Here is a 19,759-nt window from a genome sequence, read left to right as displayed (position 1 = left end):
GAACACAGTATGAATGTCTTAATTTTGACACCTACACTTTACTTCACACTTCATAATAAATGAATTGGCATTACAAGAGTATTGCTGGTGTGTGGTGAAAAGAATGCCTTTTTTTACAGTTACATTTCCAAGCTGTGTCTATAAAAATCATAATGTGGCAGTGGGAAATGAAATAATAAATAATCAAATTAATGATAAGCAAAAGGGTTAATGCCAGAAGAAACCTAATAAAATACACCACATTCTGGCTTGACCACCATTCTCAATCTTGATAGTGACACCCATGGATGATCCATGCTCTGAAACAAAAAAAAATGTGTTGTGTGTCCTTATCTTCTTTTAACCACTGAGGGATCAAACATTTCTCTTATTTCACTAGTTTGCTTTTACTGTGTAAATAATGTACTAAACGTCATTTACTAACTATCCTGCTGGAATAGTGGAAAATTACTAACTGCAATTTAAGTGAGCTGGCTACGCCACAGTACCTGCAATATCACACCTGTGAAGCAGCTAATTTAATTACAAGCAAAGTATAAATTCACTCCTTACCCCACATAAAATATACGTCATACTTCACAGTTCTTCATCAGTTTTCTGTATTGTACAATTTGGTAAACTACGTACTTTATATTATTACACTAAAATATAGCGATATAACGAAATCCAAGTCTATTCTATTAATCTTGCATCATACCGGACTACTAAATGTAGCTGCGGAGGTATAATTCAGTAATGAGAGAAGTTTAAAAAATGTGCTGCACTGTATTTCGTAACTATCTTTCAGAAGTATTAAACATACACTGATAATGTTGGGGTTAAATCGTTACTTTATTTACTCAAGGGCTTATTTACTGGATTCAAACAGGATCTTATTCCGGCTGTCCCGGGTAACACCTTTCGAGAAACGTGGAAATGCATCAGGGAAGTTAAGAAAGGAGACCAAAGGTGTTTTAACGTTATTTCCGCTGTTTTCCTACTGAAATGTTACGATGACCCACAGGTGCGAGGAACGCGGCTGCTGATTCTCTAAGCGATAGAAACAGTTTCTATAAAAATCTTTTCAGCAAAATGTTTACAAGATGACATTTCAAGGACTGTGGTGTTTCCGATTCGTTAACAAACAACGGTAAGGCTTTAATGTTACACTTACGTATGGTAATGTTTTAAGTCATTTCAAAATTCACAATAATGCGTTTTGAGGTTTTATGTTGAAACTTAAGTGTGTGTTGTGCACATTAGGTTAGCAAATCGCGGAGTTTGAGAAAGTTTTGCGAATAAGTTTAGGGAATGACTACGTTATTACATTCAAAGCAAACCTTCAGATTTTGTTAGGCTAGTAATGTTTTTATTATTAGAGATAATAACGCTGTTCTAATAAGCATTTTGTGTTTGTTTTCCTTGGTATATTTATTATTTTTAAATAACTCAGTTCTGCTGGCATATCTCGTTGTAATTGTTAATTTGTCTTGATGTTGGTAGTAGAAAAATTGTAACACTAGCAAAGGTACTCAAGCATCATGAGTGTTTAATTATCATTTAATTTAAGCGGTACTAGTCAAACAGCTAGCGCAATAAATACTGACATGAATTTCCATTAAGTCCAAATTATATTTCTTCTTTGTTATTAGGAATCAAAACTAGAACTCTGCTATGATTTACCTAAATAACAGAATACACAGAATTTACTATCTTTGCTTGCATTTGATCACATCAGGCTGAAAATGAAAGCGCTGATCTTCCCCCGCTGTGTTCCGCTGCTGTACCTTGTGCTCTTTGTGGTGAGTCATCGCTTTCTCTCGAGGGCTTTTTACATTTTTAAATATGATATTATAAAATGGCATTATTTATTAGATATTAAATACTTCATTTCAAAGAATCTCTAGTCGGAATTGTGCTCACGGTAAGCAGTCTTCAGTCAAAACTTGTATCAGAAATGTAGGGCCTTGTTGAAGTTTGGCAAGTATAACTGTAAGGAGGTTCTGAAATATTTTAACATTTATTATTATTTTTATTGGGGACACAATGCTTTTCTTGCTATTGTACATTTTAAATTAATTCAACTCAGAAAAGCGATTTGGGACCACCTAGTTGGGTTGTTTTAGGATGCAACTCTTTTAAGGTTGCTTTCTAGTCAAGACTTTTCAGCAATATAGAAGCTCATTTTAACTGTTGCAAAAATGAACATTTAAGGTTATAAATAAAAGATAAGCAGGTTTTGTACAGCATATGTAATTTAAAGGTAACATTAAGCAAATTAGTATACAATTTCAATTAAAGAGGTTTAGTTATGTAACTACAGTATTTTTCAATATTGCTTTTAAAAACTGTGGATACTGGAGGAAGAGCTTGGAAAATGTTTGGTCATGTTAAAAAAAACGAGCAGCTGAAATCCTGACTAAATAGATCCATCTTGTGCTACGTATTGTTTTGTCCTCTTGCAGCTCCTTCCCTGTGGCGCAGACTCACTACAGCCCACAGACGAGGTGGTGTTTTTGAACCCGCCGGAGGAGCCGGTGTCTGGATATTCCCTGCAGGTCCTGTACTCCTGCTCCCACACCGCTGTCGTTCACCTGGAGGCCTTGGCTTCATCGGAATCTCGAGACGTGCTGAGCGTTTTCCACAGGCGCTGGAGCTGCCGGCCAGGCCCATCCCAGATCCGCGTCGTGAGTTTGGACCTCCCAGACTGGCTGGTTTACCGTGCCGACTGGAAGATCCGGGGCTCGGCGTGGGTGCTGAGCGTCATGCTTAGGGTCTGGGTCACCGTGGACGGCATCCCTGGGTCGTACCAAAACGCAGCCGCCAGGGCTCTCGTCGTGCTGCACCCAGTGGCCCCCTACGTTCGGCCCATGAAAGTCCACCAGCTGTGTCCCCGCTGGGATGTGGAGCTGCTCTGGAAGATCAGCAAAGATGATATCCCACAATGCCAGGCTGAAGAAGGTGAGCAGAACGGACAAGGCAACTGTGTTCTGATGGTTTGTGTTTAAACAGTATAGAAGTAAACCATGCAGTCGGTTTTCTTCTTTTACGCACCTGATATTTTCTGTTATATTGTCCAAGAATCCATGAACAAAAGTTGCAGAAGAACATCTGCAAAGCTGATAATCCAGTTCTCAAAGATACCCGAGAGTAGAAATCAAAAGAAAAAATTACGGTAAACCCCTGGTTTAACAGATTAATAGGGGGAAAGGAGTGTGCATTATTGCTGAATGTGTGAAACCTTGAATTATGTTTTTTTCAGCCCATAAACACAGTTATATGAGAAATATATATTGTTACAAATGGGGCAAATATTAGGAATTCACCAAGTGGATTATTCAATAAGTGAATTAAATAATCATGACCCCTAACTTGAAAATGAGTTTGAAGAATATACCTGAGTGGTTGGTATGATTAGAGGCACATGAGTTTTTTGGTCTCTGGCACAACTTTGGTGAAAAGAGTAATAATTCAGGCACACCGGGTTAAACAAATATGTATTTCAAACTCGGCCATAAAAGCCAGAATAAGATAAAACTGCCTACTAAACAAAATAGAATACAACCTGCAGTTGTACGGTATTTAACCTGAATGTCACAAACTAAACTGGAACCTATCTCCCTATTCCAAAATGCACCTACTAATCAGGAGAGGCTGTTTTAACTGAAGGATTCTTCACTCAGGAAATTAGTTCCCTAAAAACACAGAATAGCAAGCTCTCTTGGCAAGGTTCAAATTGATATCCTTGAATTTTAAAGCTACTGTATGTAGCATTTATTTTACCTTGTTTTATGATTTGCAATTTCCAGGAAAGTCTGGTATTTCTGATTTTACAGACAAAATTCCCCCTTAGCAGATTTTGTCCGTTAAATCTGAAGTCCATTAAACCAAGGGTTTGTTGCATATTGGTCTTAACCTTCAATTTGTTTGAAAAACTTTTCTTTTTTTTTGAGAAACTAATTATCTGAAAGTTACTTTGGTGCCACTTTCAGATACCAGGGATTTGTAACTAAGCCTCTAAACAGCACTGTGCCATACCTAACCCACAATATCTTCCCTCCACCAAGAGGTCAGCCATTTCCTGACTTTTGTGTACGCTTCTACGGGAGAAAACTTTGGCATCATCAGGACATTGAAGCGCTACAGCAGCAAAGTCCTGGAGCGCTTGAGGCAGCAGTCCATCTCCTTTCCATGGTAAATCAGAGCACACTACTCTGTGTATCTGTAACAGATGTGTTTGAACAGGGATGGGGTTATAGATTAGACAAAACCACTTTCCCTTTTCAGGAAGGAAGAATGGGACTAACCCCACCCACGTTTTGAAACCAAAAAAAATAAAATGTCAGCAGTTCCGTATTGCACAGTTTCCTAGAGAAACTTGCAGAATGTCTTAACCTCAGCCCTAAGGAGCAGAACTGAAACCAAGGCAGTGTGTAAGGAGTCTCTGGTGCTCATGTGAATCACTCGATAATCTCTGGGTAAATGTGCTTCCATTCCAGCATATTGCTTTTGCTTTTCGCTTTTTCCTGATGAATAAGCATTTCTGTCTCTATACATAGACTGTGTTCATCACACTTAGAGAAGAGGTGCCAATACCAATTTAACGGAACACTTTGGTTGCTTCCTAGTCTAATAGTGAATTGCCCAGGGAATTGTGGCTCTTGTGTTAACTGCGTGGTAAACTGCTAGTGGGATTGTGGCTCTTGTGTTAATCTTGTGGTGAACCACCAGTGGAACTCTCCAGGTAAACTCTCTTCTGGTTTACAGGTGTGTGTTCTCCATCTGGATCTACATGACCCAGCCATGCAAACAGCATTTCTGTGGACTTTTACACCATGTGGATGCCAACAGCAACTATGCCAGCCCTGTAATTTTCATCACTGATGCAGGTTAATCTCTCCATTGCTCTGTTCTCTTCTACTGCTTAGCTGTGAGCAGAAAGTTGGGAAAGTTACATCTCCTCAGTATGGCTGACCCTATTTCCTTTAAACTGTCAGATTTTATGGTCAAATGATTTTGATTTGTCAACATTTTTACAATACCAGATATTTATATTTCTAGAGTATATGGGGATTGTGAGGATTATGTTAAATAAATAGTCATTCTAAGTGGGACTTTATTTCTATTATATAGTCCTCTGCTACAACTTGATCTCAAGTCTTTTCAATGTAAGTGTGTAATCCAAGTCACTTGGAGTACTTGATTTTACTTGCAATATCCCATGGTCATCATTCCAGCAACATTGAAATCTTTCCCAGAAAAATAATTTGTGCTCCAAAAGCTTAATTGCATGTTTGTTTGTGAGAATAATTTGCCATTGCACCACTTTTGTGGTAGTTATGAGTCCTCTTGAATAGTATACTGTATGATTGTAGAACAATAGAGAACCACACATTAAGATACTTTTAATGTCCTAAAGTTAAAAAATACCTTCAAACCTGTCTGTATGTCCCATGCTGTATAGTTTGCAGGCTTGTACTGATCTGTGTAAATACATGGATTTCTTGTCCTGGCAGGACTAATTCATGTCCAGTTACACGGGAAGTCTGAGAAGGCAACTGCTTTCCTCAGTACCTTCCGCGTGCCTCGAAACCAGTGGTGTCGGATTGACACGGAGCTTAAAGGCAATGAGGTAAGTTCTCATACATGGTGGCAGTCTGTCAAGACTCATGTAATTTGAAAGAAAAAAGAGTGTAGAAGAAACAGCATGCAATACCATTTAATATCCATTCCCACTGCAGACATACAACAAATAATGAATATTATCCTTAAGAAACTATTGCATCTAGATGTTTTTTTTTTCACTCAACCTCATTTACAGAATGTGCTTGAATTTCAGGAGCATTACATTTTTTTGTTTAGATCTGAACTTTCTAATTCTTTCTCATTTAGGTCACGCTAAGAATGAAGTGCAGCAATGAGCCACAGTACGCTGTGCATATCACATCTTACACGTAAGAAAAAGAATGTGATGAAACATTTGAAAAGACTCTCTGTAGAGGTTTGACACTTGAATGTATCCAAATATTAGCAGTGGTTAAACAATTGGCTTTGGGAACTGTGAAACAATATAGACCCAAACACAATTTGATATTTTTCTGTCACGAAAGAAAATATTTAGAGTACTAATTTTGTTAATAGAGGAAGGGTCACAAATTGCTTACATTCTAAATGTGTTTTGTTCCTGGGCTCTGTCATTTTAAATGTTTTCATGGTAGGATAGCGCAAAGCTGCGTTACAGCAGAAAGGAAAGTTGGACTTTCAGGTGCTGTGCATCAGTGTAAGAAAGTGTCTGGAGAGTGACAATGTGGTGTATTTGGCAGGTCCATGGATGTTATTCTGTTGGATGACACGGATGGCTTTTTTGTTTTGGGAGGAGGGCAGTTTGTCAGAGGTATTGAGGGCTTCTATGGCCCGGCTGTTTACTACCGCAACAGACTTCCATCAGTCAGTGAGGTGAGCAACTGTCCTGTTTTGTGAGTCCACAAAATACGGCTCTAAAATTTAAAGTTTTACAGCCAGCTTGTTAGTAATGGGTGACTCTCTCCTGGTAGCTTTCCTGATAACCTGGAAAAGAGCTAAAAACATAGGTGTTTATATGCTGCATGTTTGTATTAAGATACTCTGGTTGTCAGTTTAGAATATTTGGATTATCCTGCATTAGGGCTCTACAGATATTCTCTAACGCAAGTTGTGGTAGGCTAAATCATTGTCATCTAACTAGACATCTTCTATTGCATGTGGAAAACCCTTTTAAAGATGTGAGGGGTCAATTTCACTAATGCTTTGAATTCAGATTCAAGCTGCATATGTAAATCGTACTGTATACAGTCAGCATATCCAGTTATATCATGATATAAGACCACAGTAGGATGAAAGCAGCTTCTCTTTCTCACTTCTCTTTTTTTTCCCTCTGTACCAAGCTGCCCAACACCAGTCTTCCCGACCCCATCAAGTCTGTCAATTTGACGGGATGGTTCAACTCCTGTTGGCAGTTTAAACAGCAGCTCCTTCTCAGGATGAATATTCGCAGAGTGAGATCCCAACTGGAGCAACAGTCTGGTAAGGCCCCCTGAGACTCATGTCATAAAAGGGATTGAACTGACATTGCCAAAATGAATATGCTCAAAGTCCAGTATATGTTGCATTATATTTTATTATAACACTGTCACAAGAAGCACATGCACCATTTTGAATTATTAGTGATCTAGGATTAACGTATTTTTTAAAATACATTAGAAATAAACCCATATATCCTCAGAGTGGTGGCAAAAGTTTGAAGCAAGTACAGTACCTCAAAAAACAGAGACAATATTTGTCTCCTGCATTTTTGACTGTCCAGATGCCTTTAAGAACTACTGTGTTGAGAGACTGTTCTGATTATTATGTTACAGTGAATGTCATGTAATATATAACTGGTGTTGGTGGGAAAAAGTGGCACGAACGCTATTTCAAAAATGTGATGTGGTCGAACTTAAATTATTGCATTCAGAAAATCAGTTCAGAGATTCAATCAGAAATGAAATGGAAATTTTACTGAGTGGGGTAAAATGCCTAACCCCGAATATGAGTGTGGTTAACACAATAAGTAGGACATTCGTTTAATTAATACGCAAAGTGATTTGTAACAAAAGCAGTGGCTGTCTCTGTGTGTTTCAGATGATTGTGTGGATGTGTACAGCATCTGGATTTACCGAGAAGAGAGAGCAGTTGCAATGTCACAGTGTTTCCACTGGGAGGGGCCTGTTCCCAAACACCAGCGCCTCGCCACACGACTCATAGAGACACTAGCAGCTGGGATTGGTAGTCCTCTCTCTTTCTAGCTGGCATTCTTGACTCCTTTATGTATTCCTGGCACCAGAATATCTGCTTTTTGTCATTTGTACAGCAATGAGGTGAATCTGAACATGGAACCACTAACTTAATTTGTTGTTAGTTTGCTTAGTTTAGCCTGTGGCATACAAAAGCACATATGTATATGTGCGTTGATCTTAAAAAAAAAAAAAAAAAAGACTTTGCGGCTACTGTAATTTTTAATTTTTAATTTGTAAGCATTTTTTTAAGCTTACATCAGAGTATTATAGTCTTGTCTTAATAAAGCACAGACAAGTGAGGATTATTTCATACATGCAAATACATGATACAAGTAAAACTGTTCCCCGGATATCCATTTCTGGGCACTACAAGTGTACCAGAAATGTGTTTGTTTTTTTAGTCAGGGAAACGCCTAGAATTCTTGGGTTTCAAAACCAGCTTTTCTGAGGTTTCCCCTTAAGCCTGAAATTCATTAATCAATCCAACATCGAATACGCTGGAGACCATTGTATTATTGTGATATTCTGTTAAGCAAAGTATGTGGTTTCTACTGAAAATTAAGCAAGGATCTCTTGATTTAACCTCATTGAGGCCTGTTTAATAGATGCTTGGAATGCATTGATGAATTGGTTTTACATTTCAAAATATCTTAAAATTGAAAGGTGAAATACTGAAAAAATACATAATGCAAAACAAAATTGGGGGGAAATGAGTCCTGGCAACATATCACTCTCTACTGTTGTATCACTCTGTCTGTCAGTTCTTTGGAAAGACAAGCTGAGGATTGTGGGAAGGGCCTTGTACTCGCAGGCGCTCCGAAGACTGACTCGGGAGGGAGGAACAGAAAGAATCGGGGTGTTAATGCCCCTCCTTCTCCAAGCTGGTTGCCTAGGTGACAACAGGGCCCTCTTCCTGGGGTCAGTGTTGTATCACACAGACCTGGGCATTGAAAAAAAGCCTAGCAAGGTAATTGCATTCAGAACTTGATGATTGTAATTGTACAGGGAAGAGCTTTGCTCATGATCTAGCGTGTGTTTTTAATTCATTCTGTGCGCACATAATGTACTGAAAACTTCCCATCTTCTTTTCATGTGAAATTCACAGGGCAACAAATGTATACCTAAGGAGCCACAAAAAGCAGGTTTTATAACTGACCCTGTAATCAGCAATTTCTAATCACTTGGAATATTTCTGACTTGCCTACTTTAGCAGGTGGCTTTTGTTATTAAGTACTAAATTACTTAATTAATATCTGTATCGTAACATCTGTAATGAAAATACCAGCACTCAGCAGCTCTACAGGACCACAGCTGGCTAATCCTCACTTACTGGAAATTGATGGGACTCAAGTGGTCCACGTCAATACAAGAGGCCTCTGTCCGAACCTTCTGCACAAGTGTGTCATTTCTCAGTTTTTATCAACTCTTCATTTTAGGCTCTATGAACATATAAACCATTTAAAGTCTGTTTATAGAATCATTTAATTTCATAGTATGTGATGAGAAAAGTTGTCATATCACTGTTAGATGTGAATTTGTTGTCCACTGAAGTATCTTTCAACATTTAAAATTCTTGTCTTTCATTATTGTATACTGTGTGTAAGGTATATTTCACACATTAAGGAGGCTAACTAGATGTTTTATGATAGAAATATAAGGTCTTGTATTTTATTATGGTAAAGTTACAGATGTACGCACAAAATCAGTTTACAGGCTATGACACTCAATGCATTTGTTTCTGGTGGATTTAAAAATAGCAACATGTTGACATTTTGGTTTCTTTTCCCTAAGGGATGGGCTGAAAAACACCCTTCAGGTCATGAGCTCCATGCTTACGCTGTAGGGGATTTAAAAGTACATTTGTTCCTAAATATCCAGTCTGAATCAAGGGAAACCCAAGACTGAATATCAAAAGACTTAATGACAGGAAATCATTTTTGTTTATGTTTATCCCAACTAGTTTTCAGTGAACTTTGTAAGCCTTGAAGGCCTCACAAAGGTGGCCAGGTGTCGTAGCTTGTTTGAGTATTGCTGAGCTTGTCGAGAGTATTTCTCTTTTTTTCCACTGGGTAAAAGACTGATGCTGCATCCTCTTCCTCTTCTTTGTGCCTCAAACCGAACCATATCATGTGCTGTAAACTGATGTACCAATTGGGGTTTTTCACACTTCACCAACATATTAAAAAAAACATTTTTAGAAGTAGTTTGTCACTAATTTTGTTTGTTTTGTTTGAGTCGTTGTATCATTTTATAGATATACACCGTAATGTGTTTCTCTCCCAGGCTTTACTGCTGTCTCTTCTGGCAGCTCAGCAGGACTGGAGGCTTGCTTTGCTGCGACTTGGACACCTACACCACACAGGAGAGCCTGGCTTTCCCCTGGACCTGGCACTGGCATATGCATACTATTCCAATATAGCAGCACAGACCTCCTCTGACCAACAGGACCCCTCCCCCAAGCAGGTGAGATAAGGCTTTTTTTCTAGTGGAATAACAGTAAATCTGCAAAACACCACCCAACAACGTATAACCTGCCTCAAGAAACTTTTTAATACTTAAAGCTAAAGAATCAACCCAGATGCACTTTTTCCAATGTGCTTTTTTGGGAAAAGCATTTTAGTCAATTAACCTTTCCTTTCTGCTTAAAAAAAAATTAAAAGAAGGAAATGTTTTTACTAACAGCTTTTACTGTGACAATTTCAAATAATTCTCATGAGTTTCTCACATTTGAGCTTCAGTATGTGGAGGGGGATGACTATTCTCTTTAAATTCTTTGTAGGTGTTTGTGGAGTCGGTTTTCCTGAATGAAGAAGATGTTTTGAAGCTGCAGACGCACGAGAACGATGACCTTTTCTTCTGGCTCAAATTTCAGGCACAGAATGGGGTAGTAGATGCCCAGGTACCACCTGTACTAGCTTCATGTCCTTCTACATTTGCTGCTCCGAAATGAATGATAATAATGTGAGATAAATTGTCCAGTTAATGACAACATACCACTTAAGTCAACTCCTAAAAGTAAATGTATACATTGTGTTTTCAGACCTATATAAACAGTTTTGCGGCCAGTTAATAAATTTGATCTTAAATTTAAACAAGGAATGCATTCACACTGAAATAGTCATCCTTAAACTGTCAACCAACTGCTGTCACAGCTAATCAGAATTCTAAAGTGATTTCATTCAAAGGAAAGATGCAGTCCTCCTATTTTTCTCCCCGTCATTGAACTGTCAAGACCTAAAAGACTAAAATGACATAATGACTACAATTTAAAGCATGTAAAAATTATGATTTAGTTAGTTTTGCTGAAAATACAACAAAAAACTATCCAGTAAATACACTAATGAGTTCTCACAGTGGGTGGAGTAATACAGTTATACATTTGCCCCTGGAGGACCACAGAATTTCCAAAAAGCTGGTTTTACTGAGTATTTTTTGTCTGCCAACGTGTGCTGTTAACGTTTGTTATTCCTGCAGCAAGCACTTGGTCGGATGCTGTTTTGGGGTCAGCAGGGGGTGTCCCCTGATCTGCGCGCAGCAGTGAAATACTACGAGAGGGGTGCCATAAAGCTGGAAGACCCTGTATCCATGTATGACTATGCCATAGTCTTGCTCAAGGTCAGGACGTGCAAGCTCAACCATTGGATTTCTGTAGTGTCGTCCAATGTTGCATGCAAAATGTTTCCAGGTAGTGAAAAGTGCAGCTAATCTGAGTTGTGAATTGATAGTGTTACGTGCTCAGTCGTGCTGAATGATGATGTCCCAGCCCCTGTCAAACCTCTGAGTAGTGCAAATATTGCACTACATCTAACAGAATTGTATCATTAATTGAGGTGTGTTGGATATGTATGCCAATATAGAAAAGTCAGTATGACTGATATTGCTAATATCTTCACAGGGACAAGGAGTAGAGCAGGATATTCCGAAGGCAGTAAAATTCCTAAAGAAAGCAGCTCAGGAGGTAAACTGATGTCCAACTCCATTTAAACTTCTTTCTACAATTCATATCGGAGCTACATTTTTTTTAAAACTGTAAAAAACATTGTCTAACAAATCAGATTGTAAGTTTAGAGGTTGAATTATAATTACAGTATACTTTTAATTTTGGTCTTTGTTTAAATTTAATTCCTAACCAAACTCTGAACTGTCTTGGGAGAACCTTTAAAGCCCATGCAGTGGTCACTTCTCGCTGAGCAGTAGATGCACAGCTATAATGACCTTGCTGTGAAAAAAAAATAACAGCAGAGACTTCAGATGAGTAGTTTGCAAAAACTCACACAAGAATGGCCATTTGTATTTGTAAGCTTTTCCACACACACTGTAAATAAAAGGCAACTAACTGTTAACGGGTTTCTCTGTTGGTTCTATGATTCTAACACCACCACAACACCCTCCATTGAACATTTGTCTCTTCTCAGGATTTTGTTCCAGCAATCAATGCCCTGGGCTGGTACTATGAGCAATATGAGCAGGACTACAAGCAGGCGGTGGAACTGTGGGAGAGAGCAGACTCCATGGGAAGCCCAGAGGCTGCTCTTAACCTAGGGGTCTTGCATTCCCAGGGCCTGTATCCCGGGAAACCCATCGACCAGGTACGTCTGGATCACAGCCACTAGTATCCGAATCGGTGAAGATGCCACAATAGCACCTTCCTAATTTGTCGGTTTCTAAATCCCATTGAATTTGAGAGCTGTGAATATTCTAAAATTGAAAATGTGTACAAGTTAACACATCACCTTTTGACCTGGGTGTATTAACAACACGGCTGCGTATTGCAGGCAAGTGGATTTTGAGAAAATATTCCAAATGGGTGTGTGAAAAAAACTGACAGCATTGAAACAATCATTTGTTATTATCTGACTGGAAATCATTTCTGTGCCAAGGTTACGGGAAAGATTACAATCCAGGTTTTATTTGGAAATGATGTTCTAACAGTGTTTATTGGATGTAGATTACAGAGTTATGAACATGTGGGAGTTCGCCTTGATTCTGTACCATTTTCCAGTTTAAAGCTTATACCTGTTACCTGAGGTCAGCCCAGAGGGGACACATAGACGGAGCGATCCAGTTGGCTCAGGTGTGGATGCAAGGCATTCCTGGTCGGGTGAGCCGGGTGCCTTTGGATGCAGTGCGGTAAGAATATTCCCAGCGAACTGCAAACCTTCCGGAGCTTTCCGGAGGTACCGTACTGACATTTATTTTTGCATGACGTACAGAGCATACGATGTCGGACAAACAAGGAGTGACTGAAACCGAAAAGATGATCTGTCCTGCACTAGTTTATTACAAAACAAGAAAATGCGGACACAATTGCTTTTTCTTGCCTTAAAAATGAGTGTGATTAGTCCACGTTTCCTTTTTTTTAATATGAGAGCTTCTTTTATTTGAGTTTTATGCATTGGTTGTGTTTTTCAAATGCAATTAAAATAGTAATCTTACATGCATAAGGTGTTAAATAATACTGAGCAGTCCTAACTTGTCTTCAGTCCTGCTTTACATACCAAGTCATATCCTTCCCTCAGCTTCCATGAACCCTGAATGGACACCTTTACAGTTCAGCCGGGTTTTCAAGATGCTTTTTGTATTCTATATGGTTACAAAATTATTTTTAAAATTATTAAGGTGGATAATCAGTTTGAATAATATTAGATTAACAATTTCAGGCTGAACTATAGCATTCCACATTTTTGGCATCTGTGTTAATTTTACAGTGAACCCCTTCCCTTGAAATGTAACTAGGAGTCAGTGCCTCTTCACTTTATCTCAGTTTAGCAATTCAACTTATTCATTGCCTCTGGGTATAGGGTGCCATTTTATCATTGATTATCTTCATTATTTTAAATGATCATAAGCATGATTATTGTGAACTATAGTATATATTGTACATCGCTGTTCTGTTGAAATTTGTTGGGATGTATTGTTTGACAAATGCCAACCATATCCTAGTGTACATCTATTAGTAAACCACAGGACTGAAATGTAACTTAATCAAACAAGCTTAGGGATTAATGATCTGCTTGAAGGGTTGAGGAGGCTAACCACTCTGAGGCCGAGATGACCTGTGAAAAGCTTGTTTTATAATTAGAGCTTTAGCATTTTTAACTTGCAATGGGATCAAGGCAAATGTTGCATGATGACAAATCGACACACAAGATGCCATATTTTGTACACGGTGAATGGTAGCAGCAGTGCTTATGCATTATTGGTTACTTTAGATGGGCCAAATGGGCTTCAGAGCAGAATGGTTACCTGGGAGCTGTCCTCAGGAAGGCATTGGGCGCATATCTTCGTCAGGACTGGTAATTTAATCTCTTCTTATTCTGGACATTTATATTCAATCACAATTCAGATAATCCAGTATGCTTCCGTGACTCTAAACTACCCTAATGAAGATTCATGAGTAATTATATTTTACCCGATATTCTGTATTGAACAGAATTTGGATTTAATTGAATCTAGTTAGAATCATTGACTCCACAGCATGGAAAAACTGAAAATATTAGGTCAATTCCTGAGGCGTTGACTGTTGGAATCCAACCGTCTATGTGACTGAGCACGCGTACTCCAAGGCCTACTCGGAAAGGAAAAGAAGAGAAGAACAGTCGTCACCAATAACTGATGCTGAAAGCTGGTGTTTGGATTACTAAGGAATGAGAGGTTAAGCCTGCGCGCCCTTTGTTCTCTCACTTCCTCTTCCAGGTCAGCGGCTCTGATCCACTACCTGATGGCGGCAGAGTCCGGATTCACAGCCGCCCAGTTCAACGTGGGATATCTGTGCGAGCACAACCACGTGAGTTGCGCCTGCAAGGAATTGTCGAGTGTTTGGGTTGGGGAGCCATTCTATCCAATTTCCGTCCATGTGAATTATAGTATGCAATTGTTAGTTTAGGTATGGATATATTACAAGATTATTATAACCATTTATCATCCATAAATACATTTTTCTTTCATACACATTTCTGTACAGGATATGCAAGCGGTTTCAGGTGACTAAGCACCGTACTTTTTAAGAAAGCCCTGTGTTTGAGTGGACTGAATTCTAATTCCAAGGTGTTTGAACAGGGTGGCCTCCTGAGTCCTGCCTTTGTGTCAGAGTGCATGTGGAGATATTATAACCTGTCCACACAAAGTCAGGATCCTGTTCCTTACGGTAAGTAAACTGACATCACTTCAGCACTGGAGCGTTTTGTTAGTCATTGGGAATCTTTTATTTTCCATTTTTTTAAAATATGGTAATACTAAGACTCAATATTGGAGTCCACTACTTTTTAAGTAGAGGGGTTCTGTCAAAATATGGTACAAAAGAAGCAACCTTTAAGATGAAGAAGATTAAGAAAGTGTACTGCTTTCAGAAGTCTTTAATGGAAAACAATCAGAATATTTTCTTTCAGTATGAAGCCTGCTTGTAATACATTGGTAGACAGTCCAGGCGGCATGTTTACACAAGATCCAAACACAAGTTCTTCTCATTTTGACTGAGAAAATATAATTTATTTCTAATGTCCTGAGAAATTCCTAAAATTCAGTTTTAGGATTTTTATTTTTTTTCCTGGATTTTCACACATTTCTGTATCTCTTGTTGCAGCTCTGATAAAAATGGGTGACTTGTTTTATGCTGGTCACAAGCTGAGGAAGAGAGATGTGGGTGCAGCTGCAGAGCTGTACAAACAGGCTGCTCTCAGGAATGATCCACAGGTATCCTCTTCTGCAGCTGAACAGATCTCTGACCTACTGGAATCACTGGGATACTGGTGGCTGGAGATAGAAATGAATATATGTAAAGGAACAAGTAATAGGTCTCTGCTGAAAAGAGAAGAAAGAAAACACAATGTTTTGGCTGTGGAGCCTTCTTCGGGTGGCTCCATTTTCCTCGCACCCGAAGAAGGCTCCACAACCGAAACATTGTGTTTTCTTTCTTCTCTTTTCAGCATGGAATAAACCTATTACTTGTTCCTTTGCAGCCTATGCATGCTGATGCAGGTACCCAACTGAACTATGAATATATGTTTGCCGGTCTATTCATCGTAACAGCTGTAGGTGAAGGGAGTTCCAGATGATTGATTTCCAAGAACAAGATGAGATCAATTCATGCAGCTGAACTTTTCTGGAATTTTTTCGCATTGGTTGTGGGAGTCTGCAACTAGCTATCTAGCCATGCTGTCAAAGCTGATGCCCTTGTGTCTTTCTGACTTTCAGGCTACATGGGCCTTGTTTGCAACCTTTCTTGTGTTCCATTTCTCTGTAATTCCAACCATTACCGCTTGTACCCACAAGTATGAAATGACATTGAACCCCCTGCTCCTAAGAGGAAAATTCCACACAGGCAGATACACAACCCTAGAATCGAACCCAAGATCTGAAGCTATGAGTTGGCAGTGCTATCCAAAGTGCCACCATGATAAAAACTTGGATGGATAAAATTTGGATGATTTTAAACCTGCAGCTCACAGATCCTGAAATATTCAGCTCCAATTAACATGGAAATGGGGAACATTATACATACGGTATGCCTAACTCAACATTTGATGGCTATTAAGTAAAATTAAATGTTCATAATACTGGAGCTGGATCAATAACTTTTCAATATTTTGTTAATACCTTAAATCCCTCCTTTAAAAAGGCACCATAGAGTGGTTATTTTGTGATTGATTGTAAAGAACACGCACAGCAGGTATCACTTTTGTGTGGATCCTATATATTGTATGCATTGTATTCTCTTTATTTGTTTTTTGATGAAGGATATGTATTTTATATATTACGTTTAAACCAGAGGAGAACATTATAAAAGCCTCAGGATTTGTATGTATAGTATACAGTGCTGGGAGAAGAGCTTATTGCCATAGCTGACTTGGTGTCTCTGTCCTCCCATTAGGGCTGGTACAGTTTGGGACTACTGGTGCAGGAAGGGGTGGCACTGCCAGGGCCTTTTCTGGTAGAACTGGACCTTTCGGAGTCCCACAGAGACGACAACTACACTTTGCTCACAGCCCTCTACCGCCGGCAAGTACAGACTTAAAGGGACCCACATCCGATGTTCTGATGTCCCATTTATTTAGACTGAGTTTGGTCCTGTAGGTGTTTCCTGTGCAAGACATGAGCTTGTATCTTCTCTGACAATGGGGGCAAAACTATCTCGGTTAAAATCCCAGCCTGTAAAATGATTGTAGATTTCAATAAAATCTAAAAGCTTTATTTTTAGTTTGTACTGGTCATCTTCAATTTTGACTTGTTTCCAAGATTAAAAAAAAACAATTGCAAAGACGGTAATACTAAACATCAAAAAGGGAGCTATTAACCAAACTTGTTCCATTTATAATTAATGGCATGTGTATTGTAAGAAGTTTGATTTGTTATTTTATAAGAAAAATACTTAATTCATGGATACTTCGGTTTGACTTGAGCAGGTCTGTACAAGCCACATTCATATTACAACTGCAATTAATTCCCCCATTTGGAATTTGTCTGGATCTGGACGTCAACACTCTAATTTATTTATCTGGTCAAAATAGTGTCCATGTCACTTTAGACACTGATACTTTAAGTATATCTATAAAAAGCTGTAAAACATGGAAGACCGACAAGTAGCAATGCAGTTGTATGTTTTTCCATTAGTTGTTTATTGCGAGTCTGTCACGCTGAAAGAATCTTTTCTGGCGGTTGTGTCCTTCCCCTACAGGTGCAGAGACCACGAGGATGATGACTCGTACCTGCCCTGCAGTCTGGCTCTCCTCAGTGTCCACCTGCAGTTTCTCTGGAATCTCCACAGTGCCACTCTGCAGGTGAGTCTTGCACAGGGGTAGCAACCTGGTCACACCACAGCCAATTCACCTCCATTTGTGTTTATTTATTAAAAGGTAATGCACTTCATTACCAGAGTTATTGGGACACCTCATTTGAACTTTTTTCGGTATTAAAACAATTTTCAAAATTGCCTCTCTGACAGAGGGGGACGCTGAAGTGATCACTAAGAAGGAAGAAATGGTAACCGTGAAAAATTATCTTTGATGTTCCAGATAAAGACTATCTCTTTATGACATTTTAACACTCCTTCCCTGTAACAAAAAAACCCTTCTGATTATGTTATGTAAAACACCAGGAATAGGTATTCAGTGGTTGAGTAGAAAATTATACCATCACTAGCTTTGTGCGGGAAAAATTCAGTGCAGCCACCTTTTTCCTTTCAGTACTTCACCACTGTTGCTTTGGCGATCATCTCCATCCTGACACTCCTCAGATTGCGGGGAGCAGTCACCTTCAATGGCCAAGCAGCCTGATCCCACTTGAACCCACAGTGTGAGGGAGGGACAGGAGACCTATGGAAACAGGAGGATAAACTTCCAAAAAACTCTGGCACTGAAAACTGCAGAGTTTGTTTCTTGGCAAGTTGAGGATAAAAAATTTCATAAGGGTGATGCCAGCCCTATTTTGGGATGAGCTATCACCCAGCTGTCTTGCTGTCCTACGGTATCAATCTTGTGTTATAAACACTGTGTCTCAGAGACTTACTGTCCGAAAACAGGAGCCTCTTTATCAGAAGCGGAGTTTTGCTAGAAGAGCTCTGGATTTGTAGTCCCTCAGGGGGTGGCGGTTTATTCACAAGCAGCTGAGCTTTTCAGGAAAATAGGAATATGAATATGACAGGAATCATATATTCAGGAATATGACACTGGAAAATAGCCTGAGACCACACAAGGGGTCTCTTTTTTGGATAGTACACAGGTGGAAAGCGTACTTGTTTTGTATATTTATTCAAATGTTTTCCTGATGTTGACTGCCCTTCTTAAATGTGTACTTTCCTAATGCTTTGTATGATTTCTTGGTTGTGTGAAACTGCAGGTAATATGTTATGCAGTAGTTTTTCACTAAAGAAAAAGAAGTAACTTGTGAAGGAATGTACTCCAGTTAATCCCAGCATCAGCCTTAAGGAGTACTTTCACATTGAACATACTGTACAGCATTGAATTTTAAATTATTTGAATTTTTAAAAAGTGGACTGATTGGGGAAATGTGTGGATTTCAAGGTTGAGGGGGTGTTGGTCTTTTCTGGAAAAAGAAGTGATGTAATTTGAGATTATAATAAATGAAATAAAGAATTGGGAAAAGTATTAAAAAATGTCAGAGTTGCTCAGTTAATAGGAATACTGTTTTTTTATTACCACTGGAAGGATAAGTCATGCTGTTTCTGTTGCATTTCACTGGCAAACCACTCGGCAACAAACCAACTTCCTAAAGAAATGGAAGATGTTTTCTGTAAAAAGCATGATTGTATATATTTTCTGAAACTGATTCGGGCTTGACTTCATGACTACCAAAAAATGTTACTGGTTCCTTTGACCAGCGAGTCTTTGATTTGCCTGCTGTTGTGTAACAGATAACAAAAAAGTAATGCATGTGCTGTTCCTAAAATAATTTTCTCCAAATTGCGTAGCTTTGTCTGCCAAAGGTACTCTGAAAACTAATGAACTGGTACCTTCTACCACGGTTCTTGGTCAAATAGCGAGTTGCTCATTTTGCACATTAAGTGTGAATTAATCACAGCTTGTTCCCAGAGGAGGGCTATTTCCCTGCTCGGTGAGGACTCAGGTGTGATGTCAGTGCTGGGCCTGGCACCTCAGGTAATGAATTATAATGAGAGCCCAGGGGACCTCCCTGAGCTGTTGCAAACAGGCGGTATCTGGCAAGCTCAAACCTGTACGCCGAATCCTAGAAGTGGTAACAGTTCTAATTGAAAAATACGGCCGCTCTGCGGTAATGTCAGGGTGACAGCTGCGTCATGACGGTGATGCAGAGTCTTTCTCCTGAAGCTGCTCCCCATTCTCCTTCACCATGCTGTGACGCTGTTTTGGTAAATAAACTGCTGTGGTCGAGATTGAAATTAGGATTTTAAAAAAAGTCATATTCCTAATAGAGTTATCCAAACACGTGGCGGTTATTCAAATGTCTGTGTGGCATTTTCTGGCAAAACACAA

The 19,759-nt window shown here is 39.1% G+C and overlaps 1 protein-coding gene across 1 annotated transcript; it reads left to right on the top strand.

Annotated features, from left to right (window-relative positions):
* Positions 1 to 591: 591 nt before the first annotated feature.
* Positions 592 to 18,923, top strand: LOC102692065 (protein sel-1 homolog 3). Its single transcript, XM_015341210.2, has 25 exons — positions 592 to 614; positions 1,004 to 1,129; positions 1,718 to 1,781; positions 2,445 to 2,940; positions 4,047 to 4,173; positions 4,747 to 4,868; positions 5,496 to 5,611; positions 5,872 to 5,933; positions 6,303 to 6,435; positions 6,903 to 7,041; positions 7,639 to 7,782; positions 8,555 to 8,760; positions 10,077 to 10,256; positions 10,573 to 10,692; positions 11,268 to 11,408; positions 11,689 to 11,751; positions 12,209 to 12,382; positions 12,796 to 12,923; positions 14,006 to 14,089; positions 14,490 to 14,580; positions 14,853 to 14,940; positions 15,376 to 15,485; positions 16,663 to 16,790; positions 17,467 to 17,569; positions 17,975 to 18,923. Exons 2-25 carry the CDS (start codon positions 1,083 to 1,085, stop codon positions 18,062 to 18,064), a joined length of 3,156 nt encoding a protein of 1,051 aa, XP_015196696.2. The 5' UTR covers positions 592 to 614; positions 1,004 to 1,082; the 3' UTR covers positions 18,065 to 18,923.
* The last annotated feature ends 836 nt before the right edge of the window (positions 18,924 to 19,759 follow it).

Source organism: Lepisosteus oculatus, chromosome 5, assembly GCF_040954835.1.
Source record: "Lepisosteus oculatus isolate fLepOcu1 chromosome 5, fLepOcu1.hap2, whole genome shotgun sequence".
NCBI lineage: Eukaryota > Metazoa > Chordata > Actinopteri > Semionotiformes > Lepisosteidae > Lepisosteus > Lepisosteus oculatus.
This window is presented reverse-complemented; position numbering and strand designations above follow the sequence as displayed.